Source organism: Scleropages formosus, chromosome 11, assembly GCF_900964775.1.
Source record: "Scleropages formosus chromosome 11, fSclFor1.1, whole genome shotgun sequence".
NCBI classification, from domain to species: domain Eukaryota; kingdom Metazoa; phylum Chordata; class Actinopteri; order Osteoglossiformes; family Osteoglossidae; genus Scleropages; species Scleropages formosus.
The window spans coordinates 28,344,491-28,370,149 of record NC_041816.1 but is presented as its reverse complement, the minus strand read 5'-3'; the positions used below and the strand labels follow the sequence as shown (position 1 = coordinate 28,370,149).

General features: G+C 43.9%; 1 protein-coding gene and 1 pseudogene across 1 annotated transcript; both read left to right on the top strand.

The window, feature by feature from the left end:
* The first annotated feature begins 3,688 nt into the window (after positions 1 to 3,688).
* LOC114911870 (uncharacterized) lies at positions 3,689 to 6,319 on the top strand (annotated as a pseudogene).
* Positions 6,320 to 11,002: 4,683 nt separating this feature from the next.
* LOC114911869 (nuclear factor 7, brain-like) lies at positions 11,003 to 15,991 on the top strand. Its single transcript, XM_029256094.1, has 9 exons — positions 11,003 to 11,012; positions 11,291 to 11,464; positions 11,550 to 11,618; positions 11,993 to 12,166; positions 12,252 to 12,320; positions 12,695 to 12,868; positions 13,178 to 13,228; positions 14,492 to 14,518; positions 15,444 to 15,991. Exons 1-9 carry the CDS (start codon positions 11,003 to 11,005, stop codon positions 15,989 to 15,991), a joined length of 1,296 nt encoding a protein of 431 aa, XP_029111927.1.
* Positions 15,992 to 25,659: the final 9,668 nt, after the last annotated feature.

Sequence of the window (25,659 nt, the reverse complement as noted above, 5' to 3'; positions counted from 1 at the left end):
CCTCCACCACGGTAAGGTGGCGGTTCACGGAGGAGTCCAAAATATATCAAGTGTGCATTTCATCAACAGGAGAGATTTGGATGCAGACATGAGTTTCTAAAGTACAGTCAGTTTGTCACATTATACAGTATGAACCAGTGTACATCACATGAGTAACTGCATCACAGTTTACCCATGATTCATCAGTTTTTTTATTCACTTTGGTGAGAACAATTCCAGTGATTTTTATATTTCCATATTGTGTTAATTCACCAACCACCATTCATTTCACTTTAAAAGAAACTCAACTAACACAAAAAATCTGACATTGCAGCTCTCAGGGTTTAATGGACATGTTTATTGAAAATGACCATAAACACACAAAACTTTTATTGACAGGAGAATTCCTGATATCAGCTTTCCCTGAAGTCATCTTAACTCTTGCAGTTTATGAAGTCCCAGTAGCAGCAGCTGTAACATTCAAGAGAGAAGCTGTTACTGCTGCAGGATGTGGTTATTATGGCACATCTTGTCAGTGTCGTGTTTCAAATGAGTTAATTCTCAGAATGCGAGTGCAGAGACCTTTCGCACAACTGTTTAAAACGGAGGAGAGAAGGATCAGACTCCAAAGGGTTGTGCTGACAGTTTCAACATGAGGGTTGAAATTCAAAGGGTCATTGGTTTGACATGAAGATCATGGTTATGCTATGAAGGGCAAGGAGCATCATATGAGACAAAGTTTCTCAATGGGATTCTACAAACACTGTAGGTAGGTCTCCTTCCTTTATCAAGTGTTTTAATTAGGTGCAGGTGTTTGTCAGGTGTCTGGGATTTACTGATTACCTTCCCTTGTGGTCCTCTGGGGTGTTTTCCCCTGAGGTCGAGACAGTCTGCACCTTAATCATATTGGCATCGCTTTTTGAGGGCACTTTTCATGTCTGGACATCAGAAGTGTACACTTTACTTTTTCAGTAAGTGAGAAAGTGTGGCCAAACACACCAAATGGGTTTTTTTTTAAAAAAAATGATATGTATCTGATTTGCATATATTATAAATGCACTGCAGGGGGGGTGTGGTGGTGCAGTGGGTTGGACTAGGTCCTGCTCTCCGGTGGGTGTGAGGTTCGAGTCCCCCTTGGGGTGCCCTGCAATGGACTGGCATCCCGTCCTGGGTGTGTCCCCTCCCCTCTCCAGCCTTTCGCCGTGTGTTGCCGGGTTCGGTTCCGGCTCCCTGCGACCTCGTATGGTACAAGCGGGTCAGACTGTGTGTGTGGGTGTGTGTGTGTGTGTGTGTGTGTGTGTGTGTGTGTGTGTGTGTATGCGTGTGTGAGATAAATACACACACACACATTTTCAGAACCGCTTGTCCCTTACGCTGCTCGATATTCCTTTGTATTTTCAGTCCAGCAGTGGGTTGGCCTGCAGAATGAGTGGAAGGAGCTACAGACCATTTGTCTGTGACACTGATATTTCTGTATATACACACGTACATGTGATGTAACTACCACAATGAATGATTTAAGAAAAGTCAGTTCATCAGTGCTTTCATATTTTTAGTGTTAGTAAACAATGTTCTACTTAAAATTGTTGGACTCAAAAGTTTGTACATTTATGTTCAACCCCCATTTCTGAAAAGCTGGGACAGTATGGTAAAGGCTAATAAAAACAAAACGGAGTGATTTGTAAATTTACTTTGACTTGCATTCAAGCAAAAACAATATAAAAACAACATATTTTCATGTTTTACTTAATCAACTGCATTGTTTATTGAAGATTTACGTTTATTCTGAAACTAATACCTGCAACACGTTCCAATAAAGTTGGGACAGTCGAGTGTTTACCACTATCTAACATCACTATGTCTTTTAATAACACTTTTTAAGAGTTTGAAGACACCAGTTGGTTAAGTTTGGCAAGAAGAATTTCCCCCAATTCATGTATAAAACAGCTGTTCAGCTGTACAATTGTACGGGGCCTTTGTTGCCGTATTTTGCGCTTCGTAATGAGCCACACGTTCTCAGTCAAACACAGGTCAGGACTGCAGGCCGGCCAGTCTAGTACTTACACCCTCTGCTTACGCAACCACACCATGGGCACTGACACACTCCCATACCATGACAGACACTGGCTTTTGGACCTGATGCCGAATACAGTTTGGATGGTTCTTTTCCGCTTTGGCCTAAACAACATGGCGGCTGTTTCTTGCAAAAGTTATTTGAAATGTTGACACGTCGGAGCACAAAACATGATTCCACTGTGATTCTCTCCATCTCAGATGAGATCGAGCCCAGTTAAGTCAGGGTGCTTCTGGATAGTGTAAATGTATGACATCTGCTTTGCATAGTAAAGTTGGTCTAAGTTTCAGTCAGGAGTATAATTTTTTATTTTTTTTGGAGCAACAGAACAGGACTGGGGTACATATGAATATACTGAAACAGAATCAATATACTTAGAAAACACAAATACATAATGTACATGTAAGAAAGCTCATTGGAAGGCAAAGAGTTATCGAGGTGGTCATACAGCCCTAAGTAAGACTTCATCCCCAGTTTATTCAGATTATACCATAGACTGAGTATGAACTTTTGTTTGAGTCTTGAGTCAACCACAGAATTATTAATGGACTTTCTGCCTGGAATGGGGGGAGAAAGGGAGCTTTATACTGAAAATCTTTTGAATAATTGAATGAATCCCACTCCAGTAAACTTTTGCTCTGTTAAATTTCAGATCTACATTATCTGAATGCCAGGAGCAGCCCAAGTCTTAAAAGTCAGCTAAGATGTTTCTGAAAATATCTTATTAAGATAGCACCACAGAGAGTTAATTTGAAATCGCTTTGGAGAAAAGTGACTGTTAAGTTAATAAATGTAAATCTAAATGTAATGAAATAAGGTAAACTCTGTACATTTAGGGAATCCAATCACTTTCCTGTGAATTAAAATGAAAGTGGGTATTTGCTATTTTTGGAATGAAAGGGAAGTCAACTTGACCAACGCCTTTGTCAAAGTGCACCCCTTAACACAGTGACATTGAAGTCTGAATTTATTTTACTGACAATTAATTTCTGCAGGTGAACAAGTGGGCTTTTTTCAAACTGTGAACAGTGTGAAAAACATGGAATTCAATATAAACTCAAAAATGTTTGTCTCTTCAAAAATTCATGGAGTAGAAGTCTGTAACATGAGATGTAGTATGCTAAAAATTACACGGATAATATAACAAAGGTAGTGAGAAGATAAATAATGTTGCACGTTAATTAAAGATAATTCATTAAAATAACAGTCCAGCCGACAGTGTGACCTGCCTCATCCTCTGTGTGTCCAGGATTCGTTCTGAAACACAGTGATGTTGCATAAGATGATGAAAATAAATCTAACAGCAGTTCATAAATTTGTTATAACTTTGACTGAGTTTTTTACAGAATCTAATCAGCAAAAATGTGGGACATCTATATACGGAAGCTTTTATTGATTGCGATGTAGTGACTGAGTTTATAAACAAATGGAGTTAAGAAAAGACTTCTGGTTTCAATTGTCTGTGTAAGTTTCGGACCACTTGCGCATCGATGACCCTTTGCCTGTTTTTTGACTACGAGATTGGACTACCCTTTGAACAAACCATTTTGAGCACTGCGATTGGGTCTAACACCTCTCTTCCGTGTGGGAAACCATGACATTGTGACTTAACTGTGACACTCATGACATAAGCCCATGACACTCCACCCGGCAGAGTGGCACAGAAGACGCGGCAAAGAAAGAGCCAGGAAATGTGCATCCTTCATTTCCAACCCCTTTGTCTTCACCAAGAAACTGCTAGGAGACAAGCGCAGTGGCCAACTCACATGCTCAGTGGATGAAGTGGATGCCTACCTTCATAGCACCCTGAAGGACCCAGAAAGAGGATGAGACTTTGAACACCATAAGGCCCTCATTAACCCAGCACCCCCCACCATTGAATTTGCTACAAAGGAGCCTGCTTGGAGGGAGGTTCAAGCTGTGGTAAAAAGAGCAAGATCAGCCTCCACTCCTGGACCCAGTGGAGTGCTGTACATTGTTAAAAAGTGTTGCCCAGAAATTCTTGAAAATCTTGAAGGTGATATGGCACAGGGGAAAGATCACTTCCCAGTGGAGATATGCAGAGAGCATTTGAATCCCCAAGGAAGACAACTCAAAGAATATCCTCTGGTTTAGAGCCATGTCACTTCTCAGTGTGGAGTGCAAGCTATTCTTCAGCATCTTGTCACATCCACTGACAGTTCTTCTTGAAGAACGCGTACATAGACACCTCAGTGCAGAAGGGCAGCATACCTGGAGTGCTTGGATGTTTCGAGCACACTGATGCAGTTACAGAACTCATCAGAGTAACTCACAAAGGCAAAGGGGTCCTGGTTGTGTTATGACTGGATCTTTCCAATGATTACAGGTCCATACCACACAAGCTGGTTGAGTTCGTTCTACACATATGCCATGTTCCCATCAAGATCAAGCACCTCATCCTGGATTATTACAGCAACTTGAAGATGAGAGTCACTCTGGGTCCATCAGAGCTGATTGGCATCAGCTTGAGAAGGGTAGAATAACTGGTTGTACTCCCTCGGTTATACTTTTCACCCTCCCCATGAACATGGGAGTAAAATCAGTGGAGGTGGAATCCAGAGGCTCCTTGACAAAGACTGGAGTGTGCCAGCCCCCCATAACAGCATACATGGATGATCTCACAGTCACTGCTACATCTATGCCTGGCAGTAGATGGCTCCTTCAAGGCCTAGAGAAGTTCATCAAGTGGGCAAAGATGAGCTTTAAACCAGAAAATCAAGGTCTTTCATGCTGAAGAAGGGAAAAGTGGTGAATAAGTTCTGTTTTTTTGTTTTCTGGAGCAACCATACCATTCATCACTGAACAACCAGTCAAAAGTCTTGGAAAGGTTTTTGACAGTAGCCTCAGAGACACCGTTGCTATCCAGAGAGCCTCCGGAGACCTTCAGGCCTGGCTTACCAGGTAGACAAGTCAGGGTTGCCTGAAAGGTTCAAGATCTGTATTTATCAACACGTCATCTTGTCTACACTCCTGTGGCCACTGTTAATATACAAAGTCTCCATATCAACAGCTGAATCTCTGGAATGGAAGACCAGCAGCTACCTCCAAAGATGGCTCGGCTTGCCTCGGAGTCTCAGCAGCACAGCCCTGTACAGCAGAAGTAACATCTTGCAAATCCAATTTCGACGCCTTAAGGATGAGTTCATGGTGGCACGTACAAGAGAAGCGCTCCAATACAAAGACTCCACTGACCCCAAGGTGGCTGCAGTGGGCATTGAGGTACGAACAGGCCAGAAGTCGAAGACAGCGAAAAAGCTGGAGGGAGCGGAGTCGTTCCAGAGATGGAAAGCATCGGTGGGCATGCTGGCAGCCAGGAGGGCAGGCTTAGACCTTCTACCAAAGATCCAGATGTGCAAGGCGCCATTTTATTCAGGAGGAAGTCTGAGCAGGTGTGGAGAAAGTAAGACCTAGCAGAATGGTGAGGCTCAAGCAGCAAGGAGCATGGACTAAGTGGGAGAATGCATTACAATGGAAAGTGACTTAGTCAAACATCTGGCAGGCTGACTCCCACGAGTCGGTTTCCTGGTCCAAGCTGTATATGACACCTTTCCAAGTCCGGCTAACCTTCATGTCTGGGGAAGAGCAAATCGCCCTCCTACCCTCATTCCACCGGGAGAGGATTCCTGCAACACCTTCTAAGCAGTTGCCTGAAAACTCTTGGAGAAGGTCGCTATCATTGGCATCATGACCAGTTGCAGAGCATGTTACCACAGCCATCAGCATCACTAGGCATCAGTACCCTGCACGGAATACGATCTCCTTTGTCAAGGTTGGCTATAAGGTTCACCCACAGCCTAGAGGAAAGGCAGAGCTCCTAATCACAGTCACCAGCTGGCAGCTGAGAGTGGACTTAGGCAAGCAGCTGAGGTCCCCAGGAAACATTGTATTCACACCTTACCGCCTGGACATGATCATCTTTCTGAGACTACCAAGCAATTGGTCATGTCAGAGCACACAGTACCCTGGGAAAATGCCTGGAGGAAGCTAATGAGAGGAAACGTGCAAAGTACCAGGAGCCTGCAAGAACAATGTCAAAGGCAAGGCTGGCAGACACACTGCGTGCCCTTTGAGGTGGGTTGTCAGGAATTTGCAGGGCACTTATTGTGTAAAGCCCTAATGCTGCTGGGCATCACAGGGGAAGCAAAGAAGAAGGCCATCGGATCAGCTACCGAAGCCACAGAGAGAGCCACTTGGTGGCTCTGGATTATGAGAGCGGATCTGTCATCAGTTGCTGCTGGGACGTAAGTCGGGACTTGATCAACCCTGGCTGGGTCTCCTGGGCGAGGGTGCCTGATGTTGAAAGACCCAAAACACCCAATGAGCCCAGGTCATATCACTGATGATGTGTTACAGATCATGCATAGGATGTATCTTGTGGAAAAGTACTGAAAAACAAGCTTGTCATGACACCCAGAAGTGATTAAACATGTGCAGGGTGAGGTGGTCCCTGTATGTGTAAGATATGATATGAAATAAGGTTAGCAAGAAGTTGGGTGTTAGCTGCTTCTGCTTTGTACGCAAAGAGCAGAAACTGATAAAGAAGAGAGTTCCAAGAACCAAGAAGTGGAAAGTTACCGATGCGCCTGCTTCCACACCATGAAATTAATTATGCATTAGCTTTGCAAATAAAGGAAGGCAGCATCGACTGATCAGGGAGACACCCAGATGATTCCGAAAAGATAGATCTGTCTCGGGTCTTCTTCTATCTTGTGTCCTTACTTGTCTTAGGTCTTTTCCTGTTTTGTGTCCTTGTCTCGGGTCTTCTTCTTGAACTTGTCTGGCAAGTGAGCTCAATTGTCCTGTGGTGGTCCAGGTTCCAGGTGGAGAGAATTTTCTTCCACAAAACACAAAGACACTTTTGGAGACTGGGACAGGTGGATAGACAAGATGGGTGGACGGAGACAGGTGGGTCATGCGGTGACACAGTGAGTAGTGCTACTGTCTCAAAGCATCTGGGTGGTGTGAGAGGACGTGGGTTCGATCCCCAATCAGTCTGTGTGGAGTTTGCACGTTCTCTCCGTGTCTGTGTAGGTTTCTTCCAGGTGCTCTGGTTTCCTCCCACGGTCCAAAGACATGCTGTTCAGGTTCACCTATAGCGTGTGAATGACTGAGAGAGCATTCTCTCTGATATATGGATGACTGACCCATTGTAAGTAATGTATCTAACAGTCTAAGGTACCTTGGTGAATAAGGTGTGTGGGCTCATAGCACTACATACAGTTTATTGGCAGTCGCTAAATAAATGAATGTAAAGATGGCAGCCAGTATGAGTGATGTGGTAAGTGTTGGGAGGGCTCTCTGAAGAGATTCTGGGGTGTGTCTTCGTGGTGGTGCTCCCTGTATCTATGTACTGATGTGAAAAAAGTGCAGGGGTGTCTTGTGGTGCTTGGTTTCACAATCAGTTCCTCTTCTTGGGGGTGTGATAATTAGTAAAAAAGCCTAAGCTGTAAACTTCAAGTTTGTTGTTAATGAAGCTAAACTGAAGAGGCTGCACTTATTACAGCTAAATGACAGTAGTGGTAATTGATACATATATATATACATGAATTAAACCAATTGGCTGCATCCAGCACCCGAACCTGGTCTCTGCTTTCTTTTCAAGAGCAAATTCCATAGATTCCAATGTGAGCTGTAAGTATAAATGATCATTTTAAACAACTGTGACCAGTGTCAAGGATTTTACAAAATGACATAGGAATATAAAAGAGTCAGTAAATTTCAGTTTCAATATTCAGTATCAACGGAATGCTGACAGCACCATAATGCGCACGGGACAATGTACATGTGAAGCTTTGACACTAAGCAGCTCTTGGTCAAAAACAGAAAAAAAAGGAAATTAATTTATGGAAGTGAAGAAAGTTATGAAAATAACCATGTATATATAGACTCTTCCATTTGTCACATATTGGTTTCTTCAGGTCCTCAGAATAGAAACTTCTTGACAGTATGTAAATTGTATCCTAATCTGTGTCTGCCAAACAAGGGAATTATTTATAAATGTTAAACCTTAACATGCAGTCACATCTATTGATTATATAACATTTTTACCTCTGCTCCACAGGAGATGGAAAATATCCAAGCGAATGTGGAACTGAAGTCAATAACAGAAAATTCAGGAAAGTACACTATTGTGTCTGAGACACAAAAGGAATGGAGTCCAGCTGGAGGGCTCTGCACTCAGCCTGTGGGAGGTAAGTATTTTTTATTAAACACTAATTAGGAAAACCATTTACACTGTGCTAAGATGAACATTTAGCTGGAAATTGAGAAAGTGTAGAACTCTGAAGTTTCATGATATTTACACATGTGGACAAAGTGATATTTGGAATCCACTGAAGTTTTGGGAGGGGGGTGCGGTGGGTTGGCCTGGGTCTTGCTGCCCGGTGGGTCTGGGGTTTGAATCCTGCTTGGGGTGCCTGGTGACGGATGGGCGTCCTGTCCCGGGTGTGTCCCCTCCCCCTCCAGCCTTACGCCCTGTGTTGCCGGGTTACGCTCCGGTTCCCTGCGACCCTGTATGGGGTAAGCGGTTCGGAAAGTGTGTGTGTGTGTGTGTGTGTGTGTGTGTGTGTGTGTGTGTGTGTGTGTGAGAGAGAGAGAAAGAGAAGCTTTGGGAGGCATATGTTTGGGACAGTAACAGAAATACTACCAAAGCACAATAAGACAACAGACTGGGATTACATTTATAACTGCATTTGATTGTAAATGAAATGTCTTTTACTGGTAAGACACTTGGTAAACTTAGTAAATGAGTGAAAGGACAATAATACAGACCAGCCTAGACTCAACTTGGCCAAGATTAGATTCTTTAAAAATCTTGGATAAAGCAAGGATAAAGAATAAAGAAAAAAGAAACTACCAAATAAACAAATAAAACATTTTACAAACATATTCATTTTTTAAAGTTTGAGCTAAATTACAACTAAGCTAAAATGTCCATCCATCCATCGTCAATAATCGCTTTAGGGCACAAACCTTCAGGAAAAAAAAAACTATGTCGTTTTCTTACTTTCTGGGGGTGAGTGTACGAAGCTAATACCACAAAATAAAAAAATTTTAAAAAATTAAAAAACCAGTACGTGCTGTTTTAGGGTTCACTACTCATCTCTAATAATTCCTGCATTTATTCACCTGTCAGTGATTCAGAGTCATGCTGGGAGAGCCTTTCATTCCAGAAGATCATCAGTGATTTTCCTCTGTCTCTGGATTGTCACCCTGCTGATTCTCATCGCTGGACTGGGCTTCTACTGTAAGTGTTAATGTTGGTCTATTAGCAGAACAGAGCTGTAATGTACTGTTGACAGACATATAATTATTTTTCTTTCTTAGTTTGGCAGAGATCAATACATGTGAAAACATTAAAAGAGCTTCAAGGTACGTCTATAAGACCTGCTTCTGTTGTCGACTAACGTGACTTCCCATGTTATAGTTGTTTCTGGTAGAATGTCCTTTCATTTCTGTAATATTAATCTATATTATAAAAATCTTTATCTGAATTGCTCTCATCCATCACTTAGCTGGATTCAATTCATCCCCCTTTTAATGACATAACTACAAGGGGACGTTCTGGACAAGCATTACTGTTTTCTTTTATTCTGTTTATGGGATAAATGATTTTACATGTGATTTAAACAAGACAGGATCCTTTGCCAATTATCACAGTGAATAATGAATGTCTTTTAACAGCAGAACGAAAACTAAACTAGAACTTGAAGGAAATAAATGGAAATGTAAACATAAAATTATGTTTTACACTTTTTATATTTGTTTGTTTTTATGTTCTCAATCTGACATAATGTTGGGAGCAGAATCACACAACAAACTGGGACAAAAGAGACAGCAGTTGGAGAGCGGTACTGAGCAGGAACGACAGAGATTCCTGGAAGACAGAAACAAGCAGCTGGAAATTAAGCAGAAAGAACTGGATGAGAAAAATAATGAAGTCTCTAAACTTAGTGAGTATCAGTCTCCACTTGGAACCATACCGTCTCTAACAAGTTTAATTTTTACTTCATTACTGGAAAATCACGAGGGGCGTGGTGGCGCAGTGGGTTGGACCAGGTCCTGCTCTCTGGTGGGTCTGGGGGTCGAGTCCAGCTTGGGGTGCCTTGCGGCGGACTGCCATCCCATCCTGGGTGTGTCCCCTTCCCCCTCCGGTCTTGCGCCCTGTGTTACCGGGTAGGCTCCGATTCCCTGCGGCCCTGTATGGGACAAGTGGTTCTGAAAATGTGTGTGTGTGTGTGTGTACTTGAAGATCTGATGTAATGTGTTTTGCATGGCAAATATAAAACATATAAATGGATACAGTGCTGTTTGAAACTATGTGAACCCCATAGGGATGATCATCATTCTTGTATAAAATATTAAAATAAACAACTTGTGTGTTTCTACTACACATATGATTTCCACACATAGAATTGATGATTACACACCTATTATGTCACATGAGAATCAGTGACTCTCATTAAATAACCATTTTGTGGTAAAACCAAGGGACACAAGGGGTTCACACACTTTTAAGCAGCACTGTGTATGACTCCCATTGTTGGTCTGCAGTAAATCTGTTCAGTATTGTAGTATTTTTTTTGTAGGTATTTTTGGTGTATTTCAAGGGTCACTTTTCCTTTGTTTTTCCAGTCCAGCAGAGAACAGACCTGCAGAGTGAGTTGAAGGGTGTTCAGAGTCAGACCTCAACCCAAATCTCTGGTGAGAACAAGAGTTTACCTAACTGTAACATTACTAACCCCCTCCACACACACTCTCTCTCTTTCACACACACACACACACACACACACACGGGCTTGCTTTGAAAATAACAAGTAACCAACTGAATGGGTTAAAAATAAAACAAAAATAAAAATTCTTAAAAGGGTCAAGAACCTCTGACCTAGAGGGTTCCATGATTTTATCGGTTTTCACACCATGAGCACAATGACTTCCAGTAAAAGATTTAATATTCATTACAGGACACTGAAACAACAACAAGGTAACTATAATCAGTCTGTTCACAACATTTGTATTAAATGCGTTGTACACAGTTTTTGAAGCAGTATTAATATTACAAACACGATGTCCATTCCTTGTTGCGATATTAAAAAAAATGAAAAAATAAACTCTAACAGCTCTGGACTCAGGTTGCTGGCCACCAACATTATGACCAAGAAACAAGTATCTCAAAAGAGAACAGACTTTTAGAGACTGAAGTCCTTTTAATCACAGGGTTGCAGAAGCAACTGGAGGACAAGAACAAGGAACTGCAGAACAAAATCAAACTTCTACAGGATCAGGATACTCAGCTGAGAAAAACAACCCAACAACTAGAGGACAAAGAAAGACAACTTCTGGATAAGATCAAACAACTGGAAGGCAAGAACACTGAGAACTCCAAACTGGGTAAGTCAGGAACGGTTTTTTGAATTGTGTCTGATCAGTGTGTCTCATAACAAACACACTGCTCTGTATTCCTTTGCATGTTCAGTCCAACAGAGAACTGACCTGCAGAATGAGCTGAAGGCGCTTGAGAGCAGGAGCTCAACGCAGATCTCTGGTGAGCGTAACAGCATTTACTACCATGTACAAGGGAACTGGCTAGGGGGTGCGGTGGGGCAGCGGATTTGACCAAGACCTGCTCTGTGGCTAGTCTGGGGTTCAAGTCCTGCTTGGGGTACTTTGTGACGGGGTGGCATCCTGTCCTGGGTGTGTCCTCTCTCCCTCCAACCTTATACCCTGTGTTGCCGGGTTAGGTTCCAGTTTGCCGCAACCCCCCTTGGGATAAGCGGTTTCAGTCAGTGTGTGTGTGTGTAGAACTGAGGTGAGATTTTAAATGTCTTGTTGCTTTTGGCCAATGCCAAGACCAAGGGGCAAGTAGCTCAAAATCAATGAAGAAGCACTGATCAAAGGAGCCTAATGGGTGTGTCACAGGGTTGCAGAAACAACTGGAGGACAACAACAAGGAACTGCAGAACAAAATCGAACTTCTACAGGATCAGGACACTTGGCTGAGAAAAACGACACAGCAACTAGAGGACAAAGAGAGACAACTTCTGGATAAGATCAAACAGCTGGAAGGCAAGAACACTGAGAACTCCAAACTGGGTAAGTCAGGAACGGTTTTTTGAATTGTGTCTTATCAGTGTGTCTCATAACAAACACATTGCTCTGTATTCCTTTGCATGTTCAGTCCAACAGAGAACTGACCTGCAGAATGAGCTGAAGGCGCTTGAGAGCAGGAGCTCAACGCAGATCTCTGGTGAGCGTAACAGCATTTACTACCATGTACAAGGGAACTGGCTAGGGGGTGCGGTGGGGCAGCGGATTTGACCAAGACCTGCTCTGTGGCTAGTCTGGGGTTCAAGTCCTGCTTGGGGTACTTTGTGACGGGGTGGCATCCTGTCCTGGGTGTGTCCTCTCTCCCTCCAACCTTATACCCTGTGTTGCCGGGTTAGGTTCCAGTTTGCCGCAACCCCCCTTGGGATAAGCGGTTTCAGTCAGTGTGTGTGTGTGTAGAACTGAGGTGAGATTTTAAATGTCTTGTTGCTTTTGGCCAATGCCAAGACCAAGGGGCAAGTAGCTCAAAATCAACGAAGAAGCACTGATCAAAGGGGCCTAATGGGTGTGTCACAGGGTTGCAGAAACAACTGGAGGACAACAACAAGGAACTGCAGAACAAAATCGAACTTCTACAGGATCAGGACACTCGGCTGAGAAAAACGACCCAGCAACTAGAGGACAAAGAGAGACAACTTCTGGATAAGATCAAACAATTGGAAGGCAAGAACACTGAGAACTCCAGACTGGGTAAGTGAGAAAGTGTGTAAAAACACATTCATTTTCAAATTTAATTTAGGGCAAATCACAATAATTTCAGTTCAAAACACCTCTGTATGTGCTTTGCACTGTTAGTTTTTACATCAAGAAAATCTGAAGTTTCAATGAAGCCAAATGTCAACAGAGAACAAAGTGACAGAAAGTGCCTGTAAGACACATTGCTTGTTATCACAGTTTATACATTGTACTGCATAAACACGTTTTAAACTGAAACTTTATTTAGTTAATTTAATCTGAACAGTGGTGCACACAAAAATACACTGTTTTTTTTGGTTTTAGCTCAGCAGAATGCTCACCTACAGAATGATCTGAAGGAGCTGCAGACTTTTGGTAAGTAATATTGAAGAACACAGCGGACACAAAGTTAGATATAAATGATCTGAATATTCATATGGCCGTGAAGCTGTGTATAATTTGTCTTTTTAGTGTTCAGAATGCAAAACAAACAAATCACAGAAGTGGTAAAATTCCCCTATTTTTGGAGTTAGAAAACTGAATAAATTTTCAGTAAAAACAGATATTAATTGTATGAATATGAAAATATTACTGATGTTTTGTTATTGTCTGTTTTCACATTTTTGCAATTCATTGATTTTAGCCAAAGGAGATCTGTCAGAAACTTCAAGTAAGTTCCTTTTCGCCAAACCTCCTGGAATTTAAACAAAATTAAAGTCCACTCTTTTGTGCTGTAGTTATCTACTGTATCAATATACACACACACACACACATATTTTCAGAACCGCTTGTCCCATACGGGGTCACGGGGAACCGGAGCCTACCCGGCAACACAGGGCGTATGGCCAGAAGGGGAGGGGACACACCCAGGACGGGCTGTATCAATATTGATACATTATGGAATATTTTTTGTGTAAAGATTATTTTCTGGTTTTATGTCATATACAATACACATACATTATCTAGTGGAAATTACGAAACATTGTCAACATTTAACATGTGAAATCAGAATTGATAAACAGCCGATTTCACTGGTGAAACATAATTATTGCACTTTCAAACAAAAACATTTCCGAAAAAGAAACATGTATATGAAAGTACTTTTAGAACCGCTGAAGGAAAGAGTGAAAGAAATATATTGAGTTACAGCCAGTTTCAATTTCATTCTGTAGCCAAAATGTAAAGGAACAACTAGAATGCCTGTAGCTGTAGGAGAAGAAAACAAAGTGTTTCCCAGTTAACGTTAAAAGGTTTTCACTAAAGGGAACATTTATGAAACACTGAGATCAGTCCACTGCTTATTTATTGATTATACAGAATGATGTGTCAATAACTACATGTTATTGATTTTTATTCTTCAGGAAAAGAAGGCATTGTCCCTAATGCAGGTAAAAGTGTTTTATTGGATCTTCAGGAGGTAAAATGTTCCTTAATGCAGTAGTATGTTCTGTAAATGTCATATGTCACAAACATGAGTAAACATAACACAAACATCATCATAAAACTCCCAAACTGTGGTCTATACACAATTGCCCAACCACCCCCTCCAAACATTATTCTATGATGTGCTCCAGTCCATCATGTGCTCTTTGTTACTGTCAGGATTGTGGCTTTAACCTGTGTTTTCTCCTCTTTCAGTGTGGAAGTGGCTTCGTAAAACTGCAGGTACGAGTTTAATAAACTCATCAGTGTTTATGTTGGTCAACCACATTCCTGTTAAACAGAAACTAAACGTTTATAGTTAAACATTCATGTGGATTTTTCATTTTCAAAATTTAATTTTAATGATTTTTACATTTGATGTCCCAACTCATTGATAAGAAAGGACCAGTTTTTGATAGGGCCAGTGGAAAAAATCAGTGAGATTTCATTTTTAATACATGCTTAATAAAGGAGTGTGGTGGCGCAGTGGGCGTGACCTGGTTCTGGTCTCTGGTGGGTCTGGGGTTAAAGTCCTGCTTGGAGTGCCTTGAAATGGATCGGCATCCTGTCCTGGGTGTGTCCCCTTCCTGTCCACCCTCGCACCCTGTGCTGCCTGGTTAGGCCCTGGTTCACCGCAACCCTGCTTGAGACAAGGGGTTTCAACCTGTGTGTGTGTGTGTGTGTGTGTGTGGGAATGTTCTGATGTGAGTTATCAACTCCAGCTGAGCTTCTCCCTCTGTCCCAGAGCTGACTGCACACTGTAACTGTGGGAAAGAAAACTTTAAATTTTAATTAATTTTACAGAACAGTGAGAATTTTCATATATTTGTAAACATTTATTCTCTACATTCCCTCCATCACATCACAGTGTTTTCACGTCTGGAGTAGAATGATAAAATGTTAATGATTCACAGTAAAGATGAGGGATTCCACAAGACTGGGACATTTTTATCAAATAATGTGACATACGGTAATGTAAAATCAAACTGTGACTGTAATATCACTCATTCTATTGTTTATCTCATACATAAAAAAGGATACAGTTCACATCAGCAGGCATCAAAAGACCATTGACCAAAATCCCATAATAAGCAGTTTAGTAGAGCGAAGTAGAGACAGATTCTATGTAAGACTCAGGATGGTTTGTGTTTTTATTCTTTTTCTACAGTTGATGTGACTCTGGATCCTGATACAGCAAACCCCTGGCTTGTCCTGTCTAAGGACAAGAAACAAGTGAGAGATGGAGACATAAAGCAGGATCTCCCTGACAACCCAGAGAGGTTTAATCCTGTTGTCAGTGTGCTGGGAAAAGAGGGGTTTTCTTCAGGGAGACATTACTGGGAGGTGCAAGTTGGGGACAAAACTGAGTGGGATTTAGGAGTGGCCAGAGAGTCCATCAACAGGAAGGGAGACATTTCATTGAGTCCTAATAATGGTTACTGGACTATCTGGCTGAGGAATGGAAATGAGTATAAGGCTCTTGCTGATTCCTCTGTGTCCATCAACCTGAGTGTGAAGCCCCAGAAGGTGGGGATGTATGTGGACTATGAGGAGGGTCAGGTCTCCTTTTACAATGTGGAGGCCAGATCTCATATCTACACTTTCACTGGATATAAATTCACCGAGAAACTCTACCCGTACTTCAGCCCTTTTCTCAATAACAATGGTACAAACTCAGGACCACTGATCATCACTTCTGTCAGTCCAATAGCATGATATGAATTTCCTTACATGACAACATAATTTTAGATTAAAAGGATGATATATAAATTTCTTCAATGTGTTTATAATTCTGGCTAGTTTCTGTTTTGGTTATTTCAAAAGTTGTATCATTGTGATTGTAAAAGTAAAATTGTATCCTCCAAATAAAACCCTTTCTGTTTTACCAGTGCAAATATTCAGCTTCATCCAACAACAGAGAGAAATAATCTTACATTAAACAGTTTAAAAACGATCAAAAAGAAAAAGGAACACAATGAACACTGCAGTCCTTTAAACACAGTGAAATAAATCTTGTCATTTATATGTTCTGCACCTAAAGTGTAAAATCCTCCAGAGGATTTTCAGGTACGGTTATGAATTTTGAAAAAAAAAGTGTAGCTCCTGTATCCAGAATATATCCATCCATCCATCCATCCATCTTCCTCCGCTTTTATCCGGGGCCGGGTCGCGGGGGCAGCAGTCCGAGCAGAGTCCTCCAGACTTCCCTCTCCCCGCACACCTCTTCCAGTTCCTCTGGGGGAACCCCAAGGCGTTCCCAGGCCAGCCGGGAGACATAGTCTCTCCAACGTGTCCTGGGTCTGCCCCAAGGCCTCCTCCCAGTTGGACAAGCCCGGAACACCTCCCCAGGGAGGCGTCCAGGAGGCATCCGGAACAGATGCCCGAGCCACCTCAACTGGCTCCTCTCGATGCGGAGGAGCAGCGGCTCTACTCCGAGCTCCTCCCGGGTGACTGAGCTCCTCACCCTATCCCTAAGGGTGCGCCCAGCCACTCTGCGGAGGAAACTCATTTCTGCCGCTTGTATCCGCGATCTCATTCTTTCGGTCATGATCCAGAGTTCATGACCATAGGTGAGGGTAGGAACGTAGATCGACCGGTAAATTGAGAGCTTCGCCTTACGACTCAGCTCCCTCTTCACCACAACAGACCGGTACAATGACCGCATTACTGCGGACGCCGCACTGATCCGTCTGTCAACCTGCCGCTCCATTTTTCTCTCACTCGTGAACAAGACCCCGAGATACTTAAACTCCTCCACTTGAGGGAGCAACTCCCCCCTAACCCGGAGGGGGCAATCCACCTTTTTCCGACTGAGAACCATGGCCTCGGATTTGGAGGTGCTGATTCTCATCCCCGCCGCTTCGCACTCGGCTGCAAACCTCCCCAGTACACGCTGCAAGTCTTGACTTGATGAAGCCAACAGGACCACATCGTCCGCAAAAAAGCAGAGACGAGATCTCGCGGTCACCAAAACAGACACCCTCCGTTCCCTGACTGCGCCTAGAAATTCTGTCCATAAAGATAATGAACAGAATCGGTGACAAAGGGCAGCCCTGGCGGAGTCCAACATGCACCGGGAACAGGTCTGACTTACTGCCGGCAATGCGAACCAAGCTCCTACTCCAGTCATACAGGGAACGAACAGCCCGTACCAACGAGCCCCGAACCCCATAATCCCGAAGTACCCCCCACAGGATGCCACGAGGGACACGGTCGAATGCCTTCTCCAGGTCCACAAAACACATATGGACTGGTTGGGCAAACTCCCACGAACCCTCCAGCACCCTAGTGAGGGTATAGAGCTGGTCCAGTGTTCCACGGCCAGGGCGAAAACCGCATTGCTCCTCCTGAATCCGAGGTTCGACTATCAGTCGGATTCTCCTTTCCAGTACCCTGGCATAGACTTTCCCAGGGAGGCTAAGGAGTGTGATCCCCCTGTAGTTGGAACACAATCTCCGGTCCCCCTTCTTAAAAAGAGGGACCACCACCCCGGTCTGCCAGTCCAGAGGCACCATTCCCAAACTCCACGCGATGCTGCAGAGGCGTGTCAGCCAAGACAGCCCCACAACATCCAGAGACTTGAGAAACTCTGGGCGGATCTCATCCACCCCCGGAGCCTTGCCACCGAGGAGTTTTTTGACTACCTCAGCAACTTCAGCCAGGGTAATGGACGAGTCCCCCTCCAAGTCCCCAGCCTCAGCTTCCTCTACGGAAGGCGTGTCGGAGGGATTGAGGAGATCCTCAAAGTACTCCTTCCACCGCCCGAGAACATCCTCAGCTGAGGTCAGCAGCGCACCACTTCCACTGTAAACAGTGTTCGTGGAACACCGCTTCCCCCCTCTGAGTCGCCGGACGGTTTGCCAGAATCTCTTTGAGGCCGACCGAAAGTCTTCCTCCATGGCCTCACCGAACTCCTCCCAAGCCCGAGTTTTTGCCGCGGCGACTGCCAGAGCCGCGCTCCGTTTGGCCCGTCGGTACCCGTCAGCTGCTTCAGGAGTCCCATGAGCCAGCCAGGCCCGATAGAACTCCTTCTTCAGCTTGACGGCATCCCTTACTTCCGGTGTCCACCACCGTGTTCGGGGATTGCCGCCGCGACAGGCGCCGGAGACCTTATGGCCGCAGCTCCGAACCGCCGCCCCGACAATGGAGGCGCGGAACATAGTCCATTCAGACTCGATGTCCCCCACCTCCCTCGGGACCTGGTTGAAGCTCTGTCGGAGGTGGGAGTTGAAGACCTCTCTGACAGGGGCCTCCGCCAAACGTTCCCAACAGACCCTCACTATACGTTTGGGCCTGCCAAGTCTGTCCAGCTTTTTACCCCGCCATCGAATCCAACTCACCACCAGGTGGTGATCAGTTGACAGCTCAGCCCCTCTCTTCACCCGAGTGTCCAAGACATATGGCCGAAGGTCAGAAGAAACGACTACAAAGTCGATCATCGACCTCCGACCTAGGGTGTCCTGGTGCTAAGTGCACTGATGGAGACCCTTATGCATGAACATGGTGTTCGTTATGGATAAACCGCGACTAGCACAGAAATCCAATAACAACTCACCGCTCGGGTTCAGACCAGGGAGGCCGTTCCTCCCAATCACACCCCTCCAGGTATCACTGTCGCTGCCCACGTGGGCGTTAAAGTCCCCCAGTAGAACGACAGAGTCCCCAGTGGGAGCGCTTTCCAGCACGCCCCCCAGGGACTCTAAAAAGGCCGGGTACTCTACACTGCCATTAGGCGCATAAGCACAAACGACAGTGAGAGACCGTTCCCTGACCCGAAGGCGTAGGGAGACGACCCTCTCATTCACCGGGGTAGACTCCAACACATGGCGGCTGAACTGGGGGGCTATTAATAAGCCCACACCAGCCCGCCGCCTCTCACCTTGGGCAACGCCAGAATAGTGGAGAGTCCACCCTCGATCGAGAAGAGTGGTTCCAGAACCCAAGCTGTGAGTGGAAGTGAGCCCGACTATATCTAGACGGTATCTCTCAACTTCCCGCACCTGCTCAGGCTCCTTCCCCGCCAGTGAGGTGACATTCCAAGTCCCAAAAACCAGAGTTGGCGCCCGAGGTTTGGGTCGGCCGGGCACTCGGCCCCGACCACCGCCCAAATCGCAATGCACCGGCCCCTTACGGTTTCTCCGGCAGGTGGTGAGCCCACCGAAGAGCGGCTCCACATCATGGCTTCGGGCTGAGCCCGGCCAGGCCCCGTGGGCATAGACCTGGCCACCAGGCACTCGCATGCGAGCCCCCCCCCAGGCCTGGCTCCAGGGTGGGGCCCCGGTGACCCCATACCGGGCGGGGTAAACGAAAGCCTTGATTTTTTCTTCATAAGGGGTTTTTGAACCGCGCTTTGTCTCATCTGTCATCCAGGACCTGTCTGCCATGGGAGACCCTACCAGGGGCATATAGCCCCAGACAACATAGCTCCTGGACTCATTCAGGCACTCAAACCCCTCCACCACGGTAAGGTGGCGGTTCACGGAGGAGTCCAAAATATATCAAGTGTGCATTTCATCAACAGGAGAGATTTGGATGCAGACATGAGTTTCTAAAGTACAGTCAGTTTGTCACATTATACAGTATGAACCAGTGTACATCACATGAGTAACTGCATCACAGTTTACCCATGATTCATCAGTTTTTTTATTCACTTTGGTGAGAACAATTCCAGTGATTTTTATATTTCCATATTGTGTTAATTCACCAACCACCATTCATTTCACTTTAAAAGAAACTCAACTAACACAAAAAATCTGACATTGCAACTCTCAGGGTTTAATGGACATGTTTATTGAAAATGACCATAAACACACAAAACTTTTATTGACAGGAGAATTCCTGATATCAGCTTTCCCTGAAGTCGTCTTAACTCTTGCAGTTTATGAAGTCCCAGTAGCAGCAGCTGTAACATTCAAGAGAGAAGCTGTTACTGCTGCAGGATGTGGTTATTATGGCACATCTTGTCAGTGTCGTGTTTCAAATGAGTTAATTCTCAGAATGCGAGTGCAGAGACCTTTCACACAACTGTTTAAAACGGAGGAGAGAAGGATCAGACTCCAAAGGGTTGTGCTGACAGTTTCAACATGAGGGTTGAAATTCAAAGGGTCATTGGTTTGACATGAAGATCATGGTTATGCTATGAAGGGCAAGGAGCATCATATGAGACAAAGTTTCTCAATGGGATTCTACAAACACTGTAGGTAGGTCTCCTTCCTTTATCAAGTGTTTTAATTAGGTGCAGGTGTTTGTCAGGTGTCTGGGATTTACTGATTACCTTCCCTTGTGGTCCTCTGGGGTGTTTTCCCCTGAGGTCGAGACAGTCTGCACCTTAATCATATTGGCATCGCTTTTGAGAGCACTTTTCATGTCTGGACATCAGAAGTGTACACTTTAATTTTTCAGTAAGTGAGGAAGTGTGGCCAAACACACCAAATGGGTTTTTTTAAAAAAAAATTATATGTATCTGATTTGCATATATTATAAATACACTGCAGGGGGGGTGTGGTGGTGCAGTGGGTTGGACTAGGTCCTGCTGTCTGGTGAATCTGGGGTTCGAGTCCCCCTCGGGGTGCCCTGCAATGGACTGGCATCCCGTCCTCGGTGTGTCCCCTCCCCTCTCCAGCCTTTCGCCGTGTGTTGCCGGGTTCGGTTCCGGCTCCCCGCGACCTCGTATGGGACAAGCGGTTCAGACTGTGTGTGTGGGTGTGTGTGTGTGTGTGTGTGTGTGTGTGTGTGTGTGTGTATGCGTGTGAGAGATAAATACACTGCTCGATATTCCTTTGTATTTTCAGTCCAGCAGTGGGTTGGCCTGCAGAATGAGTGGAAGGAGCTACAGACCATTTGTCTGTGACACTGATATTTCTGTATATACACACGTACATGTGATGTAACTACCACAATGAATGATTTAAGAAAAGTCAGTTCATCAGTGCTTTCATATTTTTAGTGTTAGTAAACAATGTTCTACTTAAAATTGTTGGACTCAAAAGTTTGTACATTTATGTTCAACCCCCATTTCTGAAAAGCTGGGACAGTATGGTAAAGGCTAATAAAAACAAAACGGAGTGATTTGTAAATTTACTTTGACTTGCATTCAAGCAAAAACAATATAAAAACAACATATTTTCATGTTTTACTTAATCAACTGCATTGTTTATTGAAGATTTACGTTTATTCTGAAACTAATACCTGCAACACGTTCCAATAAAGTTGGGACAGTCGAGTGTTTACCACTATCTAACATCACTATGTCTTTTAATAACACTTTTTAAGAGTTTGAAGACACCAGTTGGTTAAGTTTGGCAAGAAGAATTTCCCCCAATTCATGTATAAAACAGCTGTTCAGCTGTACAATTGTACGGGGCCTTTGTTGCCGTATTTTGCGCTTCGTAATGAGCCACACGTTCTCAGTCAAACACAGGTCAGGACTGCAGGCCGGCCAGTCTAGTACTTACACTCTCTGCTTACGCAGCCACACCACGGGCACTGAAACACCCCCATACCATGACGGACACTAGCTTTCGGACCTGATGCCGAATACAGTTTGGATGGTTCTTTTCCGCTTTGGCCTAAACAACATGGCGGCTGTTTCTTGCAAAAGTTATTTGAAATGTTGACACGTCGGAGCACAAAACATGATTCCACTGTGATTCTCTCCATCTCAGATGAGATCGAGCCCAGTTAAGTCAGGGTGCTTCTGGATAGTGTAAATGTATGACATCTGCTTTGCATAGTAAAGTTGGTCTAAGTTTCAGTCAGGAGTATAATTTTTTATTTTTTTTGGAGCAACAGAACAGGACTGGGGTACATATGAATATACTGAAACAGAATCAATATACTTAGAAAACACAAATACATAATATATATGTAAGAAAGATCGTTGGAAGGCAAAGAGTTATCGAGGTGGTCATACAGCCCTATGTAAGACTTCATCCCCAGTTTATTCAGATTATACCACAGACTGAGTATGAACTTTTGTTTGAGTCTTGAGTCAACCATAGAATTATTAACGGACTTTCTGCCTGGAATGGGGGGAGAAAGGGAGCTTTATACTGAAAATCTTTTGAATAATTGAATGAATCCCACTCCAGTAAACTTTTGCTCTGTTAAATTTCAGATCTACATTATCTGAATGCCAGGAGCAGCCCAAGTCTTAAAAGTCAGCTAAGATGTCTCTGAAAATATCTTTTTAAGATATAATGAAATATATTAAATTCTATAAATTCTGGCGAATCCAATCTATTCTTGTGAATTGAAATGGAAGTAGGAATTGCTAATTTTGGAACGAAAGGGAAGTCAGCTTGACAACGCCTTTGTCAAAGTGCACCCCTTAACACAGTGACACTGAAGTCTGAATTTGTTTTGCTGACAACTATTTTCTCCAACAGGGGGATGCAGTGCTGCTGTGGTTTTAGCTGGTTCCTGCTCTCTGGTGGGTCTGGGTTTCGGGTGCTGCTTGGGGTGCCCTGTGACCGATTAGAATCCCATTCGGGGTGTGTCTCCTCCCCCTCTAGCATCCCATCGTGTGTTGCCAGGTTAGGCTCTGGCTCACCATGACCCCGCTCAGGACAAGCAGCTTCTGCCAGTGTGTGTAATTTCTGTAAGTGGACAAGTGGGCTACTTTCAAACAATGAAAAACATGCAATTCAGCATAAACTCAGAAATCTTTGTCTCTTCAAAAATTCATGATCTGAATGTCTGTAACATGAGCTGTAGTATACTCAACATTACATAGATAATATAAGAAAGTGGTCAGATGATAAATAATGTTGCATGTTAATTCAAGATAATTAATTAATTAATCCTTTCACTTGCACAAGTTTTTTTTTTTTTTCCCCTGTCTGAGGTCACCAGATATTTTCTCTCTGCACTTGATGTGACTCTGAATCTCAACACAGCACAAGGAAATCTGATTGTTTCTCAAGACAGAAAACAAATAAGATATACAGAAATATCACAGAATCATCCCAACCAGCCAGAAGGTTTTGAAATCTAGTACAGTGTCCTGGGAAAAGAGAGCTTCTCTGCAGGAACATTCCACTGTGACGTCCATGTTTCACAAAAACCACGCAATGTGAAGTTGATGAAAGGAGCTTACACTGCTGTGGGGGACCCCCCCCCCCATCTCTACTTACCTTGAAAGAAGCCCCAGAAGGTGGGGGTGTATGTGGATTATGTGGAGGGTCAGGTTTCCTTCTACAGCATAAAGACCAGGTCTCAGATCTAGACATTTACAGGTTACAGTTATATTGTATATTTCTACATTTCTAAATGTAGTCAATCACTATATATCATAACACACACACACACACACACACACACACTTTCAGAACCGCTCATCCCATACGGGGTCACGGAGCCTACCCGGCAACACAGGGCGCAAGGCTGGAGGGCGGAGGGGACACACCCAGGACGGGACGCCAGTGTGTCGCAAGGCACCCCAAGCAGGACTCGAACCCCAGACCCACTGGAGAGCAGGACTGTGGTCCAACCCACATTATTTGTACTTTGCACTTTACACTTTTTCTTACTGCATGTATTCTGGGCTGCTCTGTGCTCCAGGGGAACAAGAGAAACTGCACTACAAGGGGGTCTGTGTGCACTGCATTCATTTGTTTTTTTAATTTGATATTGAAAAACAAAATGTAAATTACAATGCCTTCAATCATTTCTTTTTTTTTAATACTGAAAGCAGAAAAATGAGAAAAATGGCTTTTTATTGTTTCTGAGCACACACACAAAAAAGAAAAGGACTTGTTCATTAAATTTTCTCTTTTAGTTTAATCATACAGTGTATAAATTAAAATCTCACAATACCAAATATGATGAATGCCCTAAAGTGCACAATATTTACAATCTAATATGTAGCCAAACCTAGAACTAGAGCCTAGAACTTCACAGTGCTTTTACACCTGCGCTTAATTAGTAATAAGAATCTTAAGAAGTAGCACCTGAAAAATCCTGTCCATTTTCTCAGTGGACATGTAATCCTCCCTTACCGTCACTGTCTTGCTGCTTTGAAGGACCTAGTGATTCATTTTAACTTTTGAATAACTCGGAGTGAAGCCAGCATGTTCGATGATGCCACTGATGGATTATGCATGTTTCCATTAGTTTACATGCGGGCTATTCAAGAACACCACAAAACGAAATAACTCAAAGTAAAAAAATAATAAGTCAAGAAACTACAGATGAGGCATATTTTACATTTTGAGCAAAAAAATGGTTTTTACACATCACATCGTCCAAACCACTTGTCCTATACAGGGTCGCAGGGAGCCAGAGCCTAACCCAGCAACGCAGGGCGTGAGGCCGGAGGGGGAAGGGACACGCCCAGGACAGGACGCCAGTCCGTCACAAGGCACCCTAAGCGGGACTCGAACCCCAGACCCACCGGAGAGCAGAACGAGGGCCTACCCACTGCGCTACCACGCCCCCCTCCAAATGGTTTTTAAACATAGTTAATTCATAGTTTGTTTTTCATTTTTAAAACAAAAAACAAATGAAGGCATCGTAATTCCCATTTTGTTTTTCAATCTTGAATCAAAAAACGAATGAATGCAACGTACACGGACCCAAGAGCCTTGCTTTTTATAGATACGTAACCAGGATTGTACAGAATACAGTCACACAGTTGATGGAATTTATTCTGCAGACATCAGTGTTGGGTTTAGTGGACATTAACAGTCATAGACAGACACACACTATTTGCACTATATTATATATATTTGTCATGCCCCCAGGAACGAGCGGAGAGGCAACACCTGTGACTAATTGACTCACAGGATAAAAGGAGCTCCAGGTCAACAAGACAATGCGGATTCTTGCAAACACCCTCGTGGTTTTGCAGTATCAGCGATCTTGTGTTTTGTATCTACGACCTCTGTTCCCGATTCCTGACCCTCGCCTGTTTTCTGACCATTGAGTTTGCCTTGTCCTTGTTGTGACGCTCGTGCCTTGAAGATCTTTCACCTGTCTTTGACCTTGACCCTGTCCTGCCCTTTGAATCTGGAGAAACAAATAAAACCAACCCGCACTTTGGTTCACAAACTACCTGCCTGTCCTCCGTCCGTCTGTTGCAATGACAATGTTAGAGATACTGACTGCAATGCAATGACCGTTTAAACCAACAGAAAATGACAGGGTGAAAGATTTTTCCTTCTGCGCAGGCACATAACCTGAACAGCATGTCTTTGGACTGTGGGAGCAAACCAGAGTACCTGGAAGAAATCCATAAAGACCGGGGGAGAACATCTGAACTCCACACAGACTGAGTAGGAATCAAACCCATATCCTTTCACACCACCCAGGCACTATGAAACAACAGTGCAAGTTGCTGAGCCAGTGTGCCATTCATACCCTTTTATTATTAGAATCTGCTGTCC

Coding starts and splice junctions, on each gene's coding strand:
- LOC114911869 (XM_029256094.1), top strand. Junction 11,619..11,992: donor GAGCTCAACGCAGATCTCTG/GTGAGCGTAACA, acceptor GGTGTGTCACAG/GGTTGCAGAAACAACTGGAG. Junction 14,519..15,443: donor GTGGCTTCGTAAAACTGCAG/GTACGAGTTTAA, acceptor CTTTTTCTACAG/TTGATGTGACTCTGGATCCT.